The sequence below is a fragment of the Schistocerca piceifrons genome, chromosome 1 (genome assembly GCF_021461385.2).
Source record: "Schistocerca piceifrons isolate TAMUIC-IGC-003096 chromosome 1, iqSchPice1.1, whole genome shotgun sequence".
NCBI lineage: Eukaryota > Metazoa > Arthropoda > Insecta > Orthoptera > Acrididae > Schistocerca > Schistocerca piceifrons.
Genome location: NC_060138.1, coordinates 669,162,156 through 669,188,808, shown reverse-complemented (window position 1 = coordinate 669,188,808; position 26,653 = coordinate 669,162,156). Strand labels below are relative to the sequence as shown.

The 26,653-nt window shown below is 44.3% G+C and overlaps 1 protein-coding gene across 2 annotated transcripts in view; it reads left to right on the top strand.

The window, feature by feature from the left end:
- Positions 1-26,653, top strand: part of LOC124790549 (gamma-1-syntrophin) — a 780,608-nt gene that overhangs the window by 647,958 nt on the left and 105,997 nt on the right. For both annotated transcript variants that reach the window (XM_047257794.1, XM_047257793.1), the window contains exons 4-5: positions 1,087-1,212; positions 22,629-22,799. In XM_047257794.1, coding sequence (XP_047113750.1) covers positions 1,087-1,212; positions 22,629-22,799 — 297 coding nt within the window. The remainder of the gene's footprint in view (positions 1-1,086; positions 1,213-22,628; positions 22,800-26,653) is intronic.

The following is a 26,653-nucleotide window of genomic DNA, read 5'->3' as shown; positions in this document are numbered from 1 at the left end:
TGTCCGCAAGACGTCCATTGCTTCGTCTACCATTGACGCAGAACCACAGACGTCTCCGTCGCCAATGGTGTGATGACAGACGGATGTGGACGGCAGAATGGAATGACGTTGTCTTTACTGACGAGGCACGCTTCTGTCTGCAGCACCACGATGGTCGGATTCGAGTGTGGAGACACCGTGGAGAGAGGATGCTGGACAGCTGCATTATGCACCGCCACACTGGTCTTGCACCGGGTATTATGGTATGGGGCGGTATTGGATATTACTCTCGCACGCCTCTAGTACGCATTGCCGGTACTTTAAATAGACGGCGCTACATATCCGAGGTGCTGGAGCCAGTTGTCCTTCCTTACCTTCAGGGCTCGGCCACAGCCATATTTCAACAGGATAATGCGCGACCACACGTGGCATGCATTGTCCAAAGGTTCTTCGTCTATAACCAGATTGACTTGCTTCCCTGGCCGGCTCGCTCTCCGGATCTTTCGCCGATAGAAAACATGTGGTCCATGGTTGCTCAACGAGTGACCCAGATTACATCCCCAGCTGCCACACCAGATGATCTTTGGCAACGTGTGGAAGCTGCTTGGGCTGCTGTACCCTAGGAACACATCCAACGTCTCTTTCACTCAATGCCGAGACGTGTGGCAGCGGTCATCTCCAACAATGGCGGCTACTCTGGCTACTGATTCTGGCAGGAACCACATGTCACAGACGTCTGTAAACGTAATCATTTGATACTTGGTCAACATGTTATCTACAAAATAAATTTTGTTGTGCTACCTCTTGTCTTTTTGGTGTTGCATTTACGGTGGCCAGCAGTGTACTTCACGACTATACGGAGTCAAACCACCAGAAGCGAATGTTTTGGGGTAGCTAACATGGCGGATCTTCACTTGGTCGGCTTCAAGTTTGTGACGTCATGACAACTCCTCTTATTTTTACCTCCATGTTCCAGACACATATTTTCCTCCATTTCCACTCGGGAATCTGTCCCTGCAATTTGTCGGTTTTATTAATGTTCGTCCTGTTTGATCACATACGGTACGCGTCTCTAACAAAGACACTGTGTGTTCTGTTTTCCGGCAGTGAACGGGGAGTACATCACATCGTGCAATCACGACGACGCAGTCAACATCCTGCGCAACGCGGGAGACCTCGTCATGCTGACCGTGAAGCACTACCGAGCCGCCACGCCGTTCCTCCAGAAGAGCTGTAAGTACAGACTGCCTCTCGAGCAGAAATACTGCCAACAGCGGAAACTGCTCACTGATTTCATCAAACGACTCTGGAACTTTGCGGGGGTGTAATAAGCGGCTTCATATTGATCGAATGAGACTGCGATCGTTATGGCGATGTTTTTTATTCTTCTAACCTCTTGATTAGACGAAGAACAGAAACTTTTTTTCAAAGTGACTCTAGACATTTTCTTTGACAACCCATGTTTCTACACGAGTCAATGAACAATTGTAAGACACTGCAGCCATATTCGGGAGAAACGGAGTTCACAGCCCCATCCGCTCTAGCTTATTTAGGATTTCTGTTGTTTTCGTAGATCATCCCAGTTGAATCCACAGCTAGCTTTGGCTCCCTTAAGAAAAGCACCGTTTATTTTCTTCATCGTAATTATTCAAAACTCTAAGAGCTTCATTCGCACATTTCCTTGTCCGATACTTGTCGTATTGATACTTTTCACAGCTACCTTTGGAAGGACCTCTATATTCAGTTGAAGCTAGAGGGACAATCCAGTATCCTACAACTAGCTGATGACTATTTTTGGGAGAATCTGACTTCAAAATGCATTACTTCGTTCTGTGTAGCAATTTAGATTAGTTTATCGCAAGTAGTCTAGTGTTAAGGTAGGTACCGGTTTGAAGCGGTATAGTGGTGTGAAATGGTCTACGGTTCCAACGTACGCTGGTTTCACAATTAGTGGCAGCTTTTTCATTACGATAAAAAACTGATAACACATAATTTATTGAAATCTATGTTCAAGTTATATTTTTCTTTAAAAACCCTGTTTACATCAAAGTACCATCAATGGAACCGGCCGCTGTGGCCGAGCGGTTCTAGGCCCTTCAGTCGGGAACCGCGCTCCTTCTACGGTCGCAGGTTCGAATCCTGCCTCGGGCATGGATGTGTGTGATGCCCTTAGGTTAGTTGAGTTTAAGTAGTTCTAAGTCTAGGGGACTGATGACCTCAGAAGTTAAGTCCCATAGTGCTCAGAACCATTTGAACCATTTTGAACCAAAGTTCCAGAGTCATGCTACGTAGATTATGGGAAAAATACTCCCGTGCACGTGTTACAAGGTAAGACCTCTGCAATAGTAGACAAGGGTGTCTCATCATCGGTCCACACACTATTCATTAACCATCAGCAGTTCTCAGTACAGTTCTTCGACGTAACAGAGAAATGTTCGGGTTTATTGTTTCTCTGATTTTTCTATTGCACAATGCTCGGGCTTGGTAGTGTAGTGGCAAAGCGCTCGTTGGAAACTGAGAGGTCACGGGGTCGAATCCCGGCCGGACAACGAAAATTTTCGGTCAGCCTTTAATCAGTCCTACACCTCTCAAGGGAGCGAGGAGTCACCAGGAAAATCACGTTCGGATCCCACGTCAGGCTGTAGGACCCCTTTCCCCGTTGGAAAACTGGGGTACAGTAGAGACACGCAAGAAGCCGAAGTAGTGAACAACTGAAAGACTTGGACCAGGCCATTGAGTCAAATGAAATTATTATTACGTCATAATGATATTAAAGTCGATCTGGACAGATGAAACTATATAATGTTGGAATGCCCTAATTCGTGGGCTCTTATAACTAAGAGCTATTCGAATTAACACAATTCATTTGTTGACTCATTATAACGGAAACCTACTTATGGTGCTAACTTATCGTACTTGTTTTTATCTACTCTAAGACAAGCAGCCTCCAGCGGCATGTCCAGAGTATTTATTGAAATCTATGTTCAAGTTATATTTTTTCTTTAAAAACCCAGTTTACGTCAAAGTACCATCAATGGAAGCGACCGTTGTGGCCGAGGAGTTCTAGGCCCTTCAGTCCGGAACCGCGCTTCTTCTACGGTCGCAGATTCGAATACTGCCTCGGGCATGGATGTGTGTGATGTCCTTAGGTTAGTTGGGTTTAAGTAGTTCTAAGTCTAGGGGACTGATGACCTCAGATGTTAAGTCCCATAATGCTTAGAGCCATTTGAACCATCAATGGAAACAAAAGTATACTGTGAGAACTTCAGTGTGACATGCATTACACTTTTCTGTCGCTGCGAATCCAAAAACCATTCATCGCTATACTTCAGCATTACTACAGCAGTCATCATGGAAAAAATACTAACCTATCAGCATATGATGGTTAAATAGAATTTTAGGAATCGAAGCACGGCGTATTGTTGTCCAAGTTTAATTTTGCATTTTAGTAAGTTGTTATATAAGCAATAAATGTAGTGTACGATTCAGTTTTCAGTAACATGTGCGTTGGTCTTGATACTTACCATCTGAATTTATTACAAAAATACGCTTTTATTGCTCATTTCTTTTCAGTCCATATGGAAAGCCGTAGACAGTGTAAAACTGGCACAATGTCTTCATGTTACCCTCCACCGCTCATGGTAGTGAAACGGTGTAAGTGTCCCAGTCGGTCGTATGGAATCAGCGCCATACAATGGCTCCACGTAGACAAGTGATAGAATGGCAGAAAGGAGCTATCATGTTCGCACGTTTTCATGGCGAGACCGTGGACGCAGCTGCCCGATTCGCTCATGTATCAACGCAGACTGTACAACGCGTCTACCGGCAATGGCGTCCACTCGCAGCCATGTAGCACGGCATAATAATAAGTATGGTCGTAAAAATATCCCGACCGACAGTGACCGGAGACGAGACACCCGTCTTGTCCATGTCAACCGGATTGAAAGCCGGCAGGAATTACTGCTTTCACTGGATGGAAGTCGACCTCAACCACTTTCTGACTGAACATTGCGAAGGGAACTGCTCGCAATGGATGTGTGGAGTCGAATACCTCACAAAAGCCATCGCTCGCAGCGGAATGAAAGGCAGTACGTCTTCAACGGCCAAACAACGCAGAAACTGATTGCCAACTGGCGGTGTGTAGTGTAAATCGGCGAGTCCCAGTTTTGACTCTTTTCATATCATGTTAGACGTCGATTCGAACGACCGTCCAGCGTGGTGTTTAATCAGCAATGTGGTCAGAGTGTAGTTCTGTGAGGTTTTGGCGGTATTTGTCGTACCATAAATTGAACACGTATCAGAATGTTTACTTCAACATTCTTAGTTACCAGGTGTCGCCATTTCTTCATCTTTACAACGAATATGCTGAGGACACTCCCGCCTTCCAAGACGCAGCCATGTTCACAGCAGTCAGTGCATACCAACCAACTTCTGGTGAACACTCAGGCACCCTGTCGCATCTCGGCTGGGCCCTTGAAGTAATCATAGGGCTATGACAGCGACTATGTGAGTTTTACAACGAATGTTAAGAAAGGTAGGAAGATATTTTCGCTTCGCAAGAGTGACAGGATACAAATTCTACAGCTACATCTACATCTACATGGATACTCTTCAAATCTCATTTAAGTGCCTGACAGAGGGTTCATCGAACTACCTTCACAATTCTCTCTTATTCCAATCTCGTATAGCGCGCGGGAAGAATGGACACCTATATCTTTTCGTACGAGCTCTGATTTCCCCTTATTTTATCTTGGTGATCTTTCCTCCCTATGTAAATCGGTGTCAGCAAAATATTTTTGCATTCGGAGGAGACAGTTGGTGATTGGAATTTCCGTCGCAACGAAAAATGCCTTTCTTTTAATGATATCCATCCCAAATCCTGTATCATTTCTGTGACTCTCTTTCCCATATTTCGTGATAACACAAAACGTGCTGCCTTTCTTTGAACTTTTTCGATGTACTCAGTCAGTCCTATCTGGTAAGGATCCCACATCGTGCAACAGTATTCTAAAAGTGGACGGACAAGCGTAGTGTTGGCAGTCTCCTTAGTAGGTCTGTTACATTTTCTAAGTGTCCTGCCAATAAAACGCTGTCTTTGGTTAGCCTTCCCCACAACATTTTCTGTGTGTTCCTTCCAATTTAAACTGTTCTTAATTGTAATACCTAGGTATTTAGTTGGATTTACGGCTTTTAGATTAGACTGATTTTTCTTGAAACCGAAGTTTAACGAGTTCCTTTTAGCGCTTATGTGGATGATCTCACACTTTTCTTTATTTAGGGTCAACTGCCACTTTTCGCATCATTCAGATATTTTTCCTAAATCATTTTGCAGCTTGTTTTTATCTTCTGATGACTTTATTAGTCGATAAACGGCAGCGTCATCTGCAAACAACCTAAGACGGCTGCTCAGAGTAGAGTATCTAAGTAGACAGGATCAAATATTCAGTGATGAGGACGAAGACGTGAAGCACAAATGGAAAAAATTAAAGTGTCATTCAGTATGCCTAAGACAAGTATGTTCCGAGCATGGTCTTGAGGGATGGAAAAGACTCACCATGCTTTAATATACTTTTTAGGAAAGTCCTCAGATTCAAGAGAAGTCAAAAACTAACTACAGACAAAAGCTGAACAAGCGCAAATGAGCGTCATCAGGACCATATGAAATATCTATAAAATTGTGCAAAAGTTATGCGAAGGAACATGCTTCCCTTCTAGCAGTAGAGTATCGTAGTTCGCTGGAGCAGCGAAGTCTCGCGACTGGAGAAAAGCGCACGTCATTCCCGTTTTCATGAACGGCCGCAGGAGACATCCACACAATTATAGACCTGTATCGTTAATGTAAGTATATTGCAGAATTACAGAACATGTTTTATGCATACGAATTATGACGTTTTTGGAGAACGAAAATCTCCTCTATGAAAATCAATATGGATCCGCAAATAGAGATCTTGCGAAACTCAGCTCGATCTGTTCCTCCATGAGATCCATAGCGCCGTGACCAACGGCGCTCAGGTTGACAGCTTCTCACACTGTCGTTTAGTGGAAAAAAAAACAGCATATCGAGTATCAGATTAGATTTGAGACTGGATTCACAGTTTCCTTGCAGATAGCACTCGGCCCGTCGCTCTTCACGGAACAAAATCTACAGATGTACAGGTAATTTCCGAAGTGCCCCAGGGAAGTGTGATAGGACCGTTATTCTTTACAATGCATAAAATTATCTAGTAGAAAGTGTTGATGCTCTTTAGGACTGTTCGCACATGATGCGGCTGTCTGTATCGGAGATAGTATTGATTTGCAGAATGAACTGATTAATTTTGCAGGCTCTGGCAGTTGACTGTGAATGTAAATAAATGTAACATACCGCGCATACGTAGTAAACGAAATCCACTACCGTACAACTTACACTATTGATGACAAATTGCTGGAAGTAGTATCTACGTAAAAGATCTAGGATGGTTCAAATGGCTCTGAGCACTATGGGACTTAACATCTGTGGTCATCAGTCCCCTAGAACTTAGAACTACTTAAACCTAACTAACCTAAGGACAGCACACACATCCATGCCCGAGTCAGGATTCGAACCTGCGACCGTAGCGGTCACGCAGTTCCAGACTGAAGCGCCTGGAACCACACGGCCTAATCAAAAGATCTAGGAGTAACTATCTAGAACGGCCTTAATTAGAAAGACCACATAAAAGAAATAATGGGAAAAGCAGGTGCCAGACTGAGATTCATAGGAAGAATCCTAAAGAAATGTAATTCATCCACGAAGGAAGTGGCTTTATTAGGTGCTGGTTGACCGATTATTGAGTATTGTTCGTCAATATGGTACCATCACAAGGTGCGTCTGGTAGAAGAGACAGAGAAGAGCGGCACGTTTCGTCACAGGACCGTTTAGTCGGCATGAGAGTGTTACCGAGATGATCAACACAGCCTATTGGCAGGCGTTACAAGAGAGGCGTGCATCTCAAATACGTTTACTATTGAAATTTCGAGAAAGCACTTCCCGAGAAGAATCGGTTTACATATTACTTCCTCCCACATACTTCCCTTGTAATGGTCACAACAAGAATATTCAATAAATTAGAGCCAATAGAGAGGCTTGCCGACCATGATTTTTCCCACGCGCCATTCGCGAGTGGAACAGGGTAGGGGGTTTCAGTTAGTGGTGCTAGAAGTAACCTCCGCCACACACCATTAGGTGGCTTGCGGTGTGTGATGTAGAAGTACAGCAACCGATCTCAGTCCTCCAGAGAAGTATCACGTTATTTGGAACAGCGGATAAAACATAGCAATGAACATCCTAGTACTTCGGTAGCTCTTCGGGATTTAACTGTCAATGAGTGGTTCAAATGGCTCTGAGCACTATGGGACTTAACAGCTGAGGTCATCAGTCCCCTAGTACTTAGAACTACTTAAACCTAACTAACCTAAGGACATCACACACATCCATGTCCGAGGCAGGATTCGAACCTGCGACCGTAGCAGTCGCACAGTTCCGGACTGAAGTGCCTAGAACCGTTCGGCCACTACGGCCGGCTCAATGAGTGGCTTCAGCTGAATATTACATATCAGAAGAAGCTTGTGGCCACTATCAAGGCTAGAATTGGTGTTACTCAGTATTAGAGTTATATCTTCTGGGATGATTGATTTTTTGTCTGGTTTTCTGACTTGGTTAAGTTATATTCCAAATGTTTCTCGCCTCATCTGTAGACGTCCTGCTTCCTGTTATACAAGACTGTCCCTGACTCGATGAACTGCTTTTCCTGTCTTAGTTGCATCAAAAATCCTATAATACATCCTTCCCACTATTTCACGTGTGCAGTCTGTTGCGCAGTTCCCCAAACACAATATATAGAGAGAGGCGGCGCAGTTGTCAACAAGCGGCACGCGTTATGGAGAAGCGGAATACAATTTCCTTCCTATAGTATTTCAGTGGCTTCCTTGTCCGCCCCCGGTAACTGAGTGGTCAGCGTGACATAATCTCAGCCGGCCGGTGTGGTCAAGCGGTTCTAGGCGCTTCAGTCCGGAACCATACGACTGCTACGGTCTCAGGTTCGAATCCTGCCTCGGTCATGGATGTGTGGCTGTCCTTAGGTTAGTTAGGTTTAAGTAGTTCTAAGTTCTACGGGACTGATGCCCTCAGATGTTAAGTCCCATAGTGCTCAGAGCCATTTGAACCGTTTGACATAATCTCAGTCCTAAGGGCCCGGGTTCGATTCCCGGCTGGGTCGGAGATTTTCTCCGCTCAGGGACTGGGTGTTGTTCTACTCATCATCATTTCATCCCCATCGACGCGCAAGTCGCCGAAGTGGCGTCAGATCGGAAGATTTGCACCCGGCGAACGGTCTACCCGACGGGAAGCCCTAGTCACACGACATCTATCTCTATTTAGTGGCTTCCTTTGCTCACTTTAGTTAAATCTTAGTGTTTTTCCTAGAATTAGGTAACTCATTCTTGTCCGATGGGATCTGCTATCTGAATGGTAACCCACAGCCTTTGCTACTCACATTTCGAGAGTTTAAACAGGATCACTTTGTACTGACATCTTCTTTTTCTCTGCAACTTGTGTAACCCATTAGATTTTTTGTTACCTTCCCAGTTCGTTACCAAGGCCCTTAAGGGGTATTTCTTTCAGGAACAACATAGTCTTGAGTCATCGTCCCTTACACTTGCCTCTGAACAACAGACTTCAATAATATAGATGGCATTGCAGACAGAAAAACGATACGTGGCCTTTCAAATAGTCAAGAAGGTTCATTTATACGTACATTTATTAATACGAGGGCTATTCTTTTGTTCAGAGTCAGATCGGCCGTGAAATGTAAAGCACAAAGAAACTCAATGTTTTCCTTGAAATGTTTACCTACACATTCCAGTTATCAACCTATGCAGTCGTCACTCCGACTTAAATATTTTGTCGTAGCGTTGTACCAACTTTCCGATACTCTCACAGAAGGCAGCCGCCTGTGCCTCCGCATATTCTCTACACTGACCTGCAGCTCGTTGTCTGTGCCAGAAAAATTGTCCTTGTATCTAGCGTTTCATACGAGCAAAGAGATGAAAAACAGAGGGGGACCAAATCCGGCTGTATACTGGGCGATCAAACACATCCCATCGAAAAACTGCGCGAGCGTCTTTGTTGCAGCTGCAGAGTGCGGCCGTGCATTGTCAGGAAGAAGGACAATGTATAGTGACAACATTCCTCGTTCTGAATTGCTCTTCCTGGACGATTTTCTCGAATGCCTGATTCACTCGCTGAACAGATCTTCGCCTTGCTTCGTCCCAAGCCGCCTGCTTCATAAACATCTGTACAGCCTACTTCAAAGTTCCTGCATCACTGCCGCACTTTGCTATCATTTGCTTTGTGTGGTTTGCATGAAATCAGGCAGAGTTCCTCAGCATGAAGAAATCAAATAACTGCATGCACTTTACACTTGCTGAGAGACTTCTAGGCATCTTCACGTGTTCACTGTGCGCTCAGAACTGAAAAGTGTGACGTGACGCGGTCGGCGGTCATATTACGGACACTGCGCAGCACATCTACACAAGGCTTCATCGGATTTCACAGTGTTTTTTTTTTTAAATACCCTTCGTACATTAAGTGTTTATTATTCACCATCTATACTCATCTAGTTAATATTCATGAGCCGGCTTCCTATCCAATAACATGTAGCTTAGTAGAGTCTCTTTTAATGTCATTAGTCAATATTCTCTGTCGTTCAGAGGAGGTAAGGACACTGGGAAAAGTTATTGACACCTAGAAGGTATAACGGTAACACCTCCTAATACCGTTTCTGCACTTGATAATGGACTCAGTTCTACCACGAAAAGCGTCCCACAGTTTTTTCTTGTATTCCGTAACTAGCTGAAGCCACTCATTCACGATTTGATCACGTAAAGATATTAAATTGCAGAGAATTTGACTAACACTTTTCACCCAATGTTCCAATGCCGGACTTTTTTGGAGTTTTAAGATCGAGTGATTTAACGGGCCAGTCGATGTGCGACATGGTACATGAGCCTTCGTCAAACCAGGAAAGTATGCACGCAGTCCTGTTAACAAGACTGTTGTCATCTTGGAAATGTTCACATCATACTCATCATGATGATTTAGAAGAAAGCGTAATAAACATGGTCACTGACAAGTTGAAATATACGTTGAGTTTCATGTTCGAGATAACCTGGAAGAGTGTTTCAAACTTAGGGTACGGAAAACAACGGCAAGCCGGAAGCACCTCAGACCTCCATACACTGGGGGTTAAACGACTGACTGGGCCAGTCGCTGTGCTCGACGTCTCGCTTAATTTGAAAAGGGTGAAACCGCGTTTCGTCAAACCACACTACACGCCTCCAGTCAGCTGCTGTATAGATCTGTGTTGCGTGGCCCATCGAATTCGGACAGCCTCACGTGCCTCAGTGAGCCATGGCATTTTGCGAGGTACCCTACTCCAAATGATTCTTGCCTTCCAGCTGGCTGAGTTGGACCTGCAATCACTGCCAGCAGCAAATCCTGTCTCGTTTGAAACCGACCTTCATTAACAGGGAGTGCCGTTCCTTCTTGGTCCCTGTCCGATAGGATCTTTTTGCGATTACTTTTTTAATGAAATTTTACACGGCTGCGAGTGCCACACCTTTACTAATAGTCTCGCTGGACAGACCACGTTGACAGACGAATGAACCGGGCAACTTCATTCAAGATGCGCAAAACTATAGACCTATATCTCTGACATCGATCTGTTGTAGAATTTTAGAACATGTTTTTTGCTCGCGTATCATGTCATTTCTAGAAACCCAGAATCTACTCTGTAGGAATCACCATGGATTCCGGAAACAGCGATCTTGTGAGACCCAACTCGCTTTATTTGTTCATGAGACCCAGAAAATATTAGATACAGGCTCCCAGGTAGATGACATTTTCCTTGACTTCCGGAAGGCGTTCGATACAGCTTCGCACTGTCGCCTGATAAACAAAGTAAGAGCCTACGGAATATCAGACTAGCTGTGTGGCGCGATTGAAGAGTTTTTAACAAACAGAACACAGCATGTTGTTCTCAATGGAGAGACGTCTACAGACGTTAAAGTAACCTCTGGCGTGCCACAGGGGAGTGTTATGGGACCATTTCTTTTCACAATATATATAAATGACCTAGTAGATAGTGTCGGAAGTTCCATGCGGCTTTTCGCGGATAATGCTGTAATATACAGAGAAGATGCAGCATTAGAAAATTGCAGCGAAATGCAGGAAGATCTGCAGCGGATAGGCACTTGGTGCAGGGAGTGGCAACTGATTCTTAACATAGACAAATGTAATGTATTGCGAATACATAGAAAGAAGGATCCTTTATTGTATGATTATATGATAGCGGAACAAACACTGGTAGCAGTTACTTCTGTAAAATATCTGGGAGTATGCGTACGGAACGATTTGAAGTGGAATGATCATATAAAATTAATTGTTGGTGAGGCGGGTGCCAGGTTGAAATTCATTGGGAGAGTCCTTAGAAAATGTAGTCCATCAACAAAGGAGGTGGCTTACAAAACACTCGTTCGACCTATACTTGAGTATTGCTCATCAGTGTGGGATCCGTACCAGGTCGGGTTGACAGAAGAGATAGAGAAGATCCAAGGAAGAGCGGCGCGATTCGTCACAGGATTATTTGGTAAGCGTGGTAGCGTTGCGGAGATGTTTAGCAAACTCAAGTGGCAGACTCTGCAAGAGAGGCGCTCTACATCGCGGTGTAGCTTGCTGTCCAGGCTTCGAGAGGGTGCGTTTCTCGATGGGGTATCGAATATATAGCTTCCCCCTACTTATACCTCCCCAGGAGATCACGAATGTAAAATTAGAGAGATTAGAGCGCGCACGGAGGCTTTCCGGCAGTCGTTCTTCTCGCGAACCACACGCGACTGGAACAGGAAAGGGAGGTAATGACAGTGGCACGTAAAGTGCCCTCCGCCACACACCGTTGGGTGGCTTGCGGAGTATAAATGTAGATGTATAAGATGTGGTCGTAGTCACGTCTTCTTTCTGACATTCTATTACCTGTCCACGTCGACCCATCTTACTGTGTTTATTCCATACAACGGACTGATACATACACGCCAACCACGTCAACACTGGAGGGTCTTACGAACGCTTAGTATCATTTCTACCCCGTATAAAGAGACCAGTGTGCTCTTTTAAGAGGATGACAACTATTTTGTTCTGTGAATCTAATGTTTATTATTCTGACAGCATTTTCCACAAGGCTCTAACTATCCCGAACGCCCACTGCTCGTTTAACGCTGTACCGATTGGCAAACACTGCACCAATTCAATATACTACCACTCCGCTAGCTCAGTCACACATCCGCCTGATTCTTTCAGCAGTTGCTGCACTACGGCTGTGTTTAAAACTTATGTTTCCTGAATGAGATTTTCACTCTGCAGTGAAGTGAGCGCTGATATGAAACTTCCTGGAAGATTAAAACTATGTGCCGGACGAAGACTCGAACTCTGAACCTTTGCCTTTCGCGGGCAAGTGCTCTACCAGGAAGTTTCATATCAGCGCACACTCCGCTGCAGAGTGAAAATCTCATTCTGGAAACATCCCCAGGCTGTGGCTAAGCCATGTCTCCGCAATATCCTTTTTTTCCAGGAGTGCTAGTTCTGCAGGTTCGCAGAAGAGCTTCTGTGATGTTTGGAAGGTAGGAGACGAGGTACTGGCAGAATTGAAGCTATGAGGGGGGGTCGTGTGTCGTGCTTGGGTAGCTCAGCTGGTAGAACACTTGCCCGCGAAAGGCAAAGGTTCCGAGTTCGAGCTGCTGTCCGGCACACAGTTTTAATCTGCCAGAAAGTTTCAAAACTTATGTTGTCTATCCATGTCCAAAACATGTTTCCGTGTATATTTATGAACACAAACTGAAACAAATTAAACACAGAGCTGCCTTACACCAAACTTGTGATGTCATCATCGATAGGGCATTCATGTCTAGCCTTCTGTATTTCAGCGCTATGGGAACTTCTGTAGCCAAATAACTTACAAGGGAACATTCCCAAGTGTCAGTAAACGACCTTGATGAAACATGAGGGATCGGTAAAGGGGGCAAATTATTGCAACAAGCATTGTTTTGTTTGTGCCAAACACACTTTTACGGGATAAAACACGCTCCAGAAGGCAATTTGACATTTTGGTTTTAGAGGGAATATCTCCGAACAGACGATACATAAAATATATTTTTCGTATAAAAGTTGACCTCTAATTAATGTTCTTGAAAACTGTATAATCAACTTTTGTAATAACCTGAAATTTTGCAAAACACCCTAGCAACATTAATCGATTATAAAAAACGAAAACTTTTGTTACAACAAAATTAAAGAAGCTTTCAAGCCACATGCATTCTTGTGTAATAAAGCTGCTTTCTGGAATACCATCTTTGGAAGAAAGCTCTACACAGTGTGCTGACTGGGTAGTCAAAGTATCTAAACATTCACTACAATTCTAATTATTTATTTTACTTATATTTGATTTATGTTAACTTACATTTATGTTTTTTGTAGTTCACATTATACATACGTGTATTTTGCTACATGAAAATGGTAAGTAACTCATTAATATGATAATCTGTAAAGAAATGCTTAAAACAATATCTTTTTATACGATGCACATAAAATGGACGAAATTTCTTCACGTAATATACACGACGCAGAGGACAATGTAAAACAAAAAGTTCAGCAGGATTTCAAATTATCACGGGTGATCTTCTAAATATCCAGATTTGTATGAGACATATTTCATTACTTAGGAAAGCCTTGGCGAAGAGAATTGATTCTGTAACAATGATTGCGGCTTGATTAGACTGTTTCTCGAGTGGAGATTGACATCATAATCATTCAGTAGCACTAGATCTGAAAGTCTTCTCACTAAGTCCTTCCAGCACCGGATGCCGTATATGTTTCACGGCTGTACCTGTGCCAGCGAGCCCTTTGGAATCACCATATGTTTCTTGTCCTCGCGCACGATGCTCAAAACCGCTTTTATCACACTAAGCACCCGCCTTTCCATAGTTTTAAAAGAAACTAATGGTGAGTCTGGACCGAGAAGTCGAGAACCTCTTTTAGGAGCTCCAAATGTTCTTGTAACAGCATCGAAATCTGGTAAACAAATGTCTGACCAGGTCAAAAGATGATTGTAAGATGTTTTCTTTCCTAGTGAGGGAGAAATATTTGTATCATTGTCAGATTCTTGCGATGGTCAAGAAGAAATAATAGTTTAGAGCATTGTAACAGAGTACAAGGAAACTGTCTATCTGCTGATTGCAAAGGATTGGTTGGTTTGGGGAAGGAGACCAGACAGCGTGGTCATCGGTCGATTGTAAAGGACTAGACGGCAGTGGCACAGTCGTAGGAGATATACAGCTTTCGATCCTGGAAGAACTTTGCAAGAAAACTTTCAGATCTAGTTCTGTTGAATGATTATGATGTCAGTCTCCATCTGAAAAACAATATGATCACGCCGCAGTCATTAGTATATAATCAATTCTCTTCGCCAAGGCTTTCCTTAGTACTGAAGTATGCCTGATACAAATCTGGATATTTAGAGGATCACCCGTGACAGTTTGAAATCCTGGTGAATTTTGTTTTATATTGTCCTCTACATCGAGCATATTACTTGAAGAAATTTCGTCCATTTTATGTGCATGGTACAAAACACGTTTTTTTAGCATTTCTTTACAGATTATCATTATTGTAATTGTTTCTATTATATTAATGAGTTACTTTTTATTTTCAAGTACCAAAATACACTTTAGTAAACCATAAACTAAAACACTTAAATCCAAAATAACTATTTAAAACATGAAACAAATATAAGTAAAATACATAATTAAAATTGTAGTGAATGTTTAGATATTTTTATCGGGGATGCTGAAAATATACCGTCAGCACATTGTGTACATCTTATTTTCCAAAAATGGTATTTCAGAAACCAGCTTTATTACACAGGGCTATCTGTGGCTTGAAAGCTTCTTTAACTTATGATGTAACAAAAGTTTTCAACTTTTAAAATTAATTAATGGTGGCAGGGTATTTTGCAAAACTTCAAAGTATTACAAAATATAATTACATATACCATTTTCAAGAGCATTAATTACATATAAACATTTATATGGAAAACATTTTTATATACTGAATCGCCAAAGAAACTGGTATAGGCACGTATATTCAAATACAGATATATGTAAACAGGCAAAATAAAGCCCTGCGATCGGCAACACCTATATAAGACAACAAGCATCTCGCACAGTTGTTAGATCGGTTCCTGCTGCTACAATGGTAAGTTATCAAGATTTAAGTGAGTTTGATCGTGGTGTTATAGTCGGAGCACGGGCACATAGCATCTCCGAGGGAGCGCTGAAGTGGGGATTTTCCCGTACGACCATTTCATGAGTGTACCGTGAGTATTAGGAATCAGGTAAAACGTCAAATCTCCGATATCGCTGCGAAAGGAAAAAGATCCTGCAAAAGCGGCACCAGTGACGACTAAAGAGAATCGTTCAACGTGACGAAAGAGCAGCACTTCCGCAAATTGCTGCAGATTTCAATGCTGGGTCACCAACAAGTGTCAGCGTGTGAACCATTGAACGAAACATAATTGATATAGGCTTTCGGCAGTCGTGTGCCGTTGATGACTGCACGACACAAAGCTTTACGCCTCACTTGGGCCCGTCAACACCGAAATTGGACTGTTGATGATTGGAAACATGTTTCCTGGTCGGACGAGTCTCATTTCAAATTGTATCAAGCGGATGGACGTGTAGGCGTATGGAGACAAGCTCATGAATCCATGAACCCTGAATGTCAGCAGGGGACTGTTAAAGCTGGTGGAGGCTGTGTAATAGTGTGGGGCGTGTGCAGTTGGAGTGATATGGGACCCCTGACATCTCTAGATACAACTCTGGCAGGTGACACTTACGTAAGCAACCTGTCTGATCACCTGCGTCCATTCATGTCCATTGTGTATTCCGACGGACTTGGGCAATTCGAGCAGCACAATGCGACACCCACATGCCCATAATTTCTACAGAGTAGCTCCATGAAAACTCTTCTGAGTTTAAACACTTCCGCTGGCCACCGGACTCCGCAGACATGAACATTATTCAACATATCTGGGATGCCTTGCAGCGTTCTGTTCAGAAGAGATCTCCACCCCTCGCACTCTTACTGATCTGTGGACAGCCCTGCTTGATTCATGGTGTCAATTCCCCTCAGCCCTCTTCAGACATTAGTCGAGTCCATGCCACGTCGTGTTACGGCACGTCTGGGTGCTCGCGCGGGCCCTACATGATATTAGGCAGGTGTACCCGTGTCTTTGGCTCTTCAGTGTATATCATTGTTTCGAAGATATTCCCTCTAAACCTAAAATGCCAAATTACTTTTCGAGATGTGTTTTACCCTATAAAAGGTAAATTCGGCACAAACAAAGAAATACATATTGCACTATTGTACCCCCTCAACACACCCGACAAGTTTCATCGAGATAGTTTATAGGCACTTGGGAATGTTCCCTTATCAGTCACGTTATCCCACCATCATTCTGGCGTGCATCTGGGATATTAATCATTCTTGGTCCCGTGTTTCGGCTGACAACCTTACAACCATTCTCAAGGTGAGTCTGTTGTGAGATTTTTAAAATCACCGGACACCATACACGAATGTATAACAAAAGACAATTTCAGTAACAAGGGTGCCAATCCATAAATAAAAATTTATGCGTCTAGAGGAAAACAAAACCGGCGCAGAGTCATCAAATGCACAGTGCTTACGAAGTATGTTGTTCATTATTATGGATGACATGTGTTGGAATGTCAGACAATGAAGACTTAGAACAATATTTCCTTTGAGAGCGCAGACTTGAAATTAGGATTTTGCGTGAATTGTCGAGCTGGGTACCCTCATCTCAGTGGAGCAGGTTATCTGATAATTGTATTTCCACGGCTTCCTTGACCACTGAATCCCAGTAGGATGAGGCTGTGGCCAGTAGCTTAACTTTAATGTAATCCTCGGAATGACCAGTGGAAATAAAATGTTCAGCCCAATAAAAGTGCCTGAACATCACTAAATCGCCACAATCATCCAGAACACCAGAAAATGAATATGCCGAATTAAACACCTGCACAACCGGAACACACTTTCAAATTCAAGCAAGCTTCCATAGTAGCAGAATAATTTTATTGATCACTGAAGGTCACTCAGTCCCGTCTTCGTACATGCCACGTACGCCACACTCAGAATATCACGTTCAACCGATAAACCCTTAGGCTCGACTTCAGTTTTACCCCCATTCCACCCCACCCTCTCGCTCCCTCCGGCCCACCAAATGGCTGCAAATAACACCGACTCCCTGATTTCACGATCCCAAATTCCTCCACAAAAATTGTTCTACGTCTAAGAAGAAAAGTGCAAGCTATTTCAGTGACCATACTCAACTGACGCTATTAATATTCCTCTGCAAAGTTCTGTTTTCTGTCTTGGCTTAAGATTATTACCGACAGTTGCTGGAAAACACTCACCACGATGGCAAATTCACTGGCTCTTAAACCACCATAATAGTCCCTACAAAAATCCATTTAGGAGGATTACGAAACGACTGACCTATCATTTCCCGACTGAACAGTCCCTTTGCCCCGTATACTGTAGACGAAGCCTCCCAGGTCCGGAGAGGAAAAGTGTAGGTTTATCCATATCTACTAGAGGACTTCAAAAAGTAAGGTACACATTATTAAGACAGGCCAAGTAACATTTATTGAGAGCTGCACTACAAGCCAAAGTCACCAAGTCTCTGCAAACAACAATCAGAACTTTCTACCAACCGTTTAGTTTGACGTCAATAGAAATCAGTTCCTTGGCAACCGAGCCATTCGAGAGTCGCTGTGCTAACGTTCTCATCGTTGAGAAATGTGCCACTGATGTGATTAGTTTTTCGATTGCCTGGACACAGCCATCTGTTATCGACGTCGTTGGTCTTCCTTCCAGATCAGCGACATTCACCTCTGAGCGGCCTTGGTCGACTTGTTGTCGACATTTCACTATGGCTGCACGCGACACTGCATTTCACCGTAAATCTGCGTGAAATTTAGATGTTATGACCGCAAGAATCGTACTGTCCCGCATACTAAAGCTTTGTAGTGCGTTTCCACTTACCAGCCATTTTGTTCGCACACTGTGATGCACCGGTTAACCGTACCACAGCAGATCTGCGTCTGCAGGGAAAGCAGAACATGTACCCTCTTATGACACTAAGCCAATGCTGTTGCGCAATGGTCTTAGCGTGGGACGATATGTGTAATTCACTTTTGAAGTCCCCTCGTACACCCAAGGTTTCAGAAGACGACTTTGCGAAACATATAAGACATGCAGAAGAATGACACATATCAGTGGGTAGAGCATCTCGCCGAATTTTGATTAGAAGTACGCTCCTTGACATAGTTTGAAGACCATTCAGCGATAGACCAGTCAGAATATGTAGTGTAGACAAATCATGCACTCCGTACTGTCGAAAAGAATTAGTTCGCACCTGCGGACAGGCAACACAGTGAACAGATTTCCAAAGCGAGCTGTTGTCACTGTGCCCGTCCGGGCACTCAATAACTGAACGCGATTGCTGCCTTTGCGTGTAATGTGAGTTAAAAACCTGTAGATATGCTGTTGGTTGATTTGGGAAAGGGGGGGGAGGGATCAAACGGCGAGGTCATCAGCCCCATCGGAGTAAGGAAGGACGGGGAAAGAAGTCAGCCGTGTCCTTTCAAAGAAACCATCCCAGCATTTGCCTTAAACGATTTAGAGAACTCACAGGAAATCTAAATCAGGTTGGCCGGACGCGGGCTTAAACCTCGTCCTCCCGAATGTGAGTCCAGTGCGCTAGTCACTGCGCCACTTCGTTCGGTAGATATGCTATATGCACTGATATGTGTCTGCTTTGTATGTCTTGTAGTTTTGGCGCAATCGTCTTCTGAAATCCTGGCGGTACTTTGGAATTACCCTATATTTAGCAGCTAAATCTTACACTGATTTTATGGCTCGTGACAGAATCACCAATAGCGGCAGTGTATTCATTGCCGTGAAGCACCCAGTAATGCCTAATGAGATACAAAAAAAAAAGAGTCTGAATGCAAGTAATATCTCAAATATCTCACAGTCGACCAAATGAACAAATTTCCAAAGGAAACTACCGTCGCACCGTACCGAGCAATTACGTCCGCGACTTCAGTCAATTCCATGCACGTATTGAATTTTCCTGAATCACAAAGGGCGGCCATATTGAGCACCTGTAATGCGAGTCAAAAACCTGGAGAAATATTTTATCCCCAGATATTCACTGATATTCTAAAGTAATAGAACCCAGTATGTTGTCCTCGATGGTGAGTGTTCATCAGAGACATGATATCGTCAGGAGTGCCCCAGAAAAGTGTGATAGGACCGCTCTTATCTCTATATATGTAAATGATCTAACGGCCACGCTGAGCACTAGTCTGCAGTGGTTTGCTAATGACGCTGTGGTCTATGGGAAGGTATCGAAGTTGAGTGATTGTTGGAGGATCCAAGATGACTTAGACAAAATTTCTAGTTGGTGTGACGAATGGCACTAAATGTAGAAAAGTGTAAGTAAATGCGGATTACTAGCAAAAACAAACCTGTTATGTTTGGACACAGAATTAATATCTGGGCGTAAGGTTGCAGAAGACATGAAATAGAACGAGCGTACGAGGATCCTGGTAGGATGGTCGACTTCAGTTACTTTGGGAGAATTCTAGGAAAGTGTGGTTCATCTGCAAAGGAGACAGCATGTGGGACTCTAGAACGATCTATTCTTGAGTACTGCTCGAGTGTTTGGGATCCGCACCAGTTCTCATTAAAGGAAGACATTGAAGCAATTCAGAGGCGGGCTGCTAGATGGAGTAGGTTCGAACAATATGCAAATGCTACGGAGATGCTTCGGGAACTCAAATAGGAACCCCTGGAAGAAAGACGACATTCTTTACCAGGGACAGTATTGAGAAAACTTAGAGAACCGGAATTTGAAGCTAACTGCAGAACGATCCTTCCGCCGCCAACATATATTTCGCTTAAAGTCTATGAAGGCGAGATACGAGACATTAGGGCCCATACCGACGCATATAGACAATCGCTTCTCCCTCACTCTGTCTGCGAGGGGAACAGGAAACGACAGGTAGTAGTTCAGGATACCCTTCGCAACGCACTGTATGGTGGCATTTGGAGAACGTATGTAGACATAGATAAAGATGAAACTTCCTGGCAGATTAAAACTGTTTGCCAGACCGAGACTCGAACTCGGGGCCTTTGCCTTTCGCGAAAGCTTCTGTAAAGTTTGGAAAGTAGGAGACGAGGTACTGGCAGAAGTAAAGCTGTAAGGACGGGGCGTCAGTCGTGCTTGGGTAGCTCAGAAGGTAGAGCACTTCCCCGCGAAAGGCAAAGGTCCCGAGTTCGAGTCTCCGTGCGGCACACAGTTTTAATCTGCCAGGAAGTTTCATATCAGCGGACACTCCACTGCAGAGTGAAAATCTCGTTCTGGATAGATAAAGGTTTGTGTATTTTCTATATGTCTATTAGTTTTCGGAGAGTTGTTTTCTGAGAGCCCGAAGTTGCTTTAGAATAACTGTGTATGTCACGTAGTGTTTGCTGTGAAACTGAACGGTACCTGGTAATATTCAATTTGGAACCTTTATTAGTAAGTTTGTGTCATCAGAATACAATGCATTTTTTTCAGCCATCGTTTAAAGTGATGTAATTGCACATGGGTACAAGAAGCCAAGCAGCTGCACATCAAATTAAGAACATAGTAAAATTTGTTTTCCTTTTTCAAGATTTATTTTTTATACCACATGTGTTTTTACACTACTGGTCATTAAAATTGCCAAACAAGAAGAAATGCAGATGATAAACGGGTATTCACTGGACAAATATGCTATACTAAAACTGACATGTGATTACATTGGGTGCATAGATCCTGAGAAATCAGTACCCAGAACAAACACCTCTGGCCGTAATAACGGCTCTGATACGCCTGGGCATTGAGTCAAACAGACCTTGGATGGCGTATACAGATACGGCTACCCATGCAGCTTCAACACGATACCACAGTTCATCAAGAGTAGTGATTGGCGTATTGTGACGAGCCAGTTGCTCGGCCACCATTGACCAGACGTTTTCAATTGGTGAGAGATCTGGAGAATGTACTGGCGAGGACAGCAGTCGAACATTTTCTGTATCCAGAAAGCCCCGTACAGGACCTGCAACATGCGGTCGTGCATTATCCTGCTGAAATGTAGGGTTTTCGCAACGGTCGAATGAAGGGTAGAGCCATGGGTCGTAACACATCTGAAATGTAACGTCCACTGTTCAAAGTGCCGTCAATACGAACGAGAGGTGACCGAGACGTGTAACCATTGGCACCCCATACCATCACGCCTGGTGATACGCCAGTATGGCGAAGACGAATACACGCTTCCAATGTGCGTTCACCGCGATGTCGCCAAACATGGATGCGACCATCATGATGCTGTCAACAAAACATGGATTCATCCGAAAAAATGCCGTTTTCCCATTCGTGCACCGAGGTTCATCGTTGAGTACACCATCACAGGCGCTGCTGTCTGTGATGCAGCGTCAAGGGTAACCGCAGCCATGGTCTCCGAACTGATAGTCCATGCTGCTGCAAACGTCGTCGAACTGTTCCTGCAGATGGTTGTTGTCTTGCAAACGTCCCCATCCGTTGACTCTGGGATCGAGACGTGGCTGCACGATCTGTTACAGCCATGCGGATAAGATGCCTGTCATCTCGACTGCTTGTGATACGAGGCCGTTGGGATCCAGCACGCGTTCCGTATTACCCTCCTGAACCCACTGATTCCATATTCTGCTAACAGTCTTTGGATCTCGACCAACGCGAGCAGCAATGTCGCGATACGATAAACCGCAGTCGTGATGGGCTACAATCCGAACTTTATCAAAGTCGGAAACGTGATGGTACGCATTTCTCCTCCCTACACGAGGCTTCACATCAACGTTTCACCAGGCAACGCCTGTCAACTGCTGTTTGTGTGTGAGAAATCGGTTATAAACTTACCTGATGTCAGCAAAATGGTTCAAATGGCTCTGAGCACTATGGGACTTTGTATCTGTGGTCCCCTAGAACTCTGAACTACTTAAACCTAACTAACCTAAGGACATCACACACATCCATGCCCGAGGCAGGATTCGAACCTGCGACCGCAGCAGTCGCGCGGTTCCGGACTGAGCACCTAGAACCGCTAGACCACAGCGGCCGGCCTGATGTCAGTACATTGTAGGTGTCGCCACCGGCGCCATCCTTATGTGAATGCTCGGAAAAGCTAATCATTTGCATATCACAGCATCCTCTTCCTGTCTGTTAAATTTCGCGTCTTTAGCACGTCATCTTCGTGGTGTAGCAATTTTAGTGGCCAGTAGTGTAGTTCTTTGTAGCAAACGACCTATCATAGCTACCAAGGCGGTGGGTCGGTCTGCAGTGTTAATAAATAAGTAATAATGCACATAAAATGTAAAACTGCCGCACTGCTTGCGTGTGAGCGGTTGGGAGAGTGTAGCGGTGCGATGGCGGTGTTGGCAGTGCACCGCGAGGAGTCGCCGCTGGACAACGAGAGCGCAAACCAGCTGCGCGCCGAGGACGGCTGGCGGTCGCGCTCGCCCAGCAGCGCCAGCGCCGGCAGCCATAGCCGGCCCACCTCGGACTCCTACTCGCCCAACGGCTCGCAGCGCCGCTGGGTCGACGTCATCACGGGTGAGCCTCGGCTTGTTGCTCATTTAGCCACTGTCGCTGTCTCTTCACACATTTCTGTTTTGCACCGAGCTCAAAAGTATAGCGCAAATACACTGGTGTCAAAAATCAAAGCAGCAAAAGGAAATTTTGCAAGGTTGCGTTTATTTTGCCACAAAACACTATAAACAGGTCGTAGTAACGTACAAACAATTTAAGTAATACAGAACGCAAACAGATGCAACAGGGATAAAAGCAGACAAAAATGTTCTTAGTTTTTTTTCAACTTGACGGATTTACACGCACATTCCAACAACTGTTTGATGTGCTCAATATAGTGTATGACCACCTCTGGCAGCAGTACATACCTGAAAACGATTGTCGCACAGATGACAAAATGGTAGATATCGAAATAGATGACAGAGGGATAGAAAAACAGTTAAAATCGCTCAAAAGACGAAAGGCCACTGGACCTGATGGGATACCAGTTCGACTTTACACAGAGTACGCGAAGGAACTTGCCCCCCTTCTTGCAGCGGTGTACCGTAGGTCTCTAGAACAGTGTAGCGTTCCAAAGGATTGGAAAAGGGTACAGGTCATCCCCGTTTTCAAGAAGGGACGTCGAACAGATGTGCACAACTATAGATCCATATCTCTAACGTCGATCAGTTGTAGAATTTTGGAACACGTATTATGTTCGAGTATAATGACTTTTCTGGAGACTAGAAATCTACTCTGTAGAAATCAGCATGGGTTTCGAAAAAGACGATCGTTTGAAACCTAGCTCGCGCTATTCCTCCACGAGACTCAGAGGGCCATAGACACGGGTTCCCAGATAGATGCCGTGTTTCTTGACTTCCGCAAGGCGTTCGATACAGTTACCCACAGTCGTTCAATGAACAAAGTAAGAGCATGTGGACTATCAGACGAATTGTGTGATTGGATTGAAGAGTTCCTAGATAAGAGAACGCAGCATGTCATTCTCAGTGGAGATAAGTCTTCCGAAGTAAGACTGATTTCAGGTGTGCAGCAGGGGGAGTGTCGTAGGACCGTTGCTATTCACATTATATAAAAATGACATTGTGGATAACATCGGAAGTTCACTGAGGCTTTTTGCGGATGATGCTGTAGTATATCGAGAGGTTGTAACAATGGAAAATTGTACTGAAATGCCCGAGGATCTGCAACGAATTGACGCATGGTCCTGGGAATGGCAATTGAGTCTCGATGTAGAGAAGTGCAATGTGCTGCGAATACATAGAAAAAAAGAGCCCTTATCATTTAGCTTCAATATAGCAGGCCAGCAACTGGAAGCAGTTAATTCCATAAAATATCTGGGAGTAGGCATTAGGAATGATTTAAAATGGAATGACCATACAAAATTAATGGTCAGTAAAGCAGATGCCAGACTGAGATTCATTGGAAGAATCGTAAGGAAATGCAATCCGAAAACAAAGGAAGTAGGTTACAGTACACTTGCTCGCCCACTGCTTGAATATTGCTCACCAGTGTGGGATCCGTACCAGATAGGGTTGATAGAAGAGATAGAGAAGATCCAACGGAGAGCAGCGCGCTTCGCTACAGGATCATTTAGTAATCGCGAAAGCGTTACGGAGATGATAGATAAACTCCAGTGGAAGACTCTGCAGGAGAGATGCTCAGTAGCTCGGTACGGGCTTTTGTTGAAGTTTCGAGAACATACCTTCACCGAGGAGTCAAGCAGTATATTGCTCCCTCCTACGTATATCTCGCGAAGAGACCATGAGGATAAAGTCAGAGAGATTAGAGCCCACACAGAGGCATACCGACAATCTTTCTTTCCACGAACAATACGAGACTGGAATACAAGGCAGAAGCGATAGAGGTACTGAACGTACCCTCCGCCACACACCGTCAGGTGGCTTGCGGAGTATGAATGTAGATGTAGATGTTAATGTTTGCTGTGAATGATGTCATCAGTATCATCTTGAGGTAATAACGCCCATTCTTCCTGCAGAGCTGCTCGCAGTCTTGGAGAGTGGTTCGTGGATGCTGACGTGATGCAAGCGGCCTCCCTAGTGCATCCTAGACATGCTATATGGGATTCAAATCAGGAGAGTGAGGAGGCCACGCCATGCGTGCAATATCTTCCGTGTCCAAGAAAACATCAACCACCCGTGCTCTATGAGGTCGAGCAGTCTCGGCCCACAGCATCTGACAAGTACCGCAAATGACGTCCCAAGAACTCGTCTCAATACCTGACAGCAGTTAAACCTAGCCGATTAACCCGTACAATTTCATGAATTGGGGTTCAAGTGGTAAACATAATCCCAGCCACACCATCCTCCTCGATATCGGTCTCTTTCCACAATGTTTGAGTTCTGAAATCGTGTTCCACGTTCCCTCCAGATATGAATCTGTGGAGAATCACTTTCATAGCAAATCGGGACTCATTTGTGTAAACAACATTAGCCCACGTTTGACTGTACAGGTTGCATATTGATGACTCCATTTAGGCATTCCCTTCCGTGAAGACCCATCAGAGACAGACACACAGCAGGTCTCTGACAATAAAGACCACCCCGCCGAAGCCTTCTGCACACCGTTTGCTTCGATACAATACGTCCAATGGATGCTGCGAGGTCAGATGCCAGTTGCCGTGCGGTACTGAGGCGGTACAGTCGTGCCCTTGCAGCCAACTAACAGTCCTCTCTTCTCAAGTCATAAATGGTCGGCTGTGCCCTGTTCCTCGGGATACAGTTTCGGTCTCTGTAAACCACCGCCAGAACGATTCACATTAAGCCATAGGGCCACATCGGTTTGCGACTGTCCTTTCTTTCTATGGTGCTCCCGTACAGAGAGTCTGTGCCATACTGCACCGTCTGTGTCTGTGTAAGCAGCGATTGCGAATGTGAGGCTACCAGGCAAACACTACATCAATTCATAGGTGCCCCGACGTCATCGTTGGCATGGTTGTCCGTTGGCCGGAATGTCATCTTCTGTGCAGAACATAATTGTACAGATATCTGATTGACAGTTTGTATGATTATATCGTGAATTAGACACAGGACGGGGAGATAGCGGTTTGTTGCTTTAATTTTGGACACCCGTGTACTTAAGATATGCTTCTGATAACGTGTTAACGGATGATGATACTTCGACCAGCGGCAATAAACCCTGCAGACTCCTGTACCCTTTACTGTTACGAAGCTTCTTAGGCAACTACATATGTGGTTCAGATAACTCGTGTGTACAGACAAGGTAGGGGAGTCTGGGGCGTCCTCCCTCGGGCATGGGTGTGTGTGTTTGTCCTTAGGATAATTTAGGTTAAGTAGTGTGTAAGCTTAGGGACTGATGGCTTTAGCAGTTAAGTCCCATAAGATTTCACACAGATATTTTAGAGTCTGGGGAAAGATGACAAGTTGAAACATGGTTAACCTCCTGTCGGTTGTTTAATTAATATGGTCTACCAATTTAGTAGTAGAGGGAATCGTGGCGATACAAATTGTAGAGGGAGACCAAAAGTTGAATATAGCAAGCAGATTCAGAACGATGTAGGTTGTAGTACTTAGTCGGAAATGAAAAGGCTTGCAGATAATAGAGTAGCATGGAGAGCTGCTCAGACCAGTCTTTGGACTAAAGCCCACAACAAGAACAGTATCAATATGAGGTAATCCGGTTGTGTCGCTGTGCGGTTCTAGGCGCTTCAGTCTGGAACCGCATGACCGCTACGGCCGCAGGTTCGAATCCTGCCTCGGGCATGGATGTGTGTGATGTCCTTAGGTTAGTTAGGTTTAATTAGTTCTAAGTTCTAGGTGACTGATGACCTCAGCAGTTAAGTCCCATAGTGCTCAGAGCCATTATGAAGAATCAGTTCACCACTCATTTCTGCAACAGGT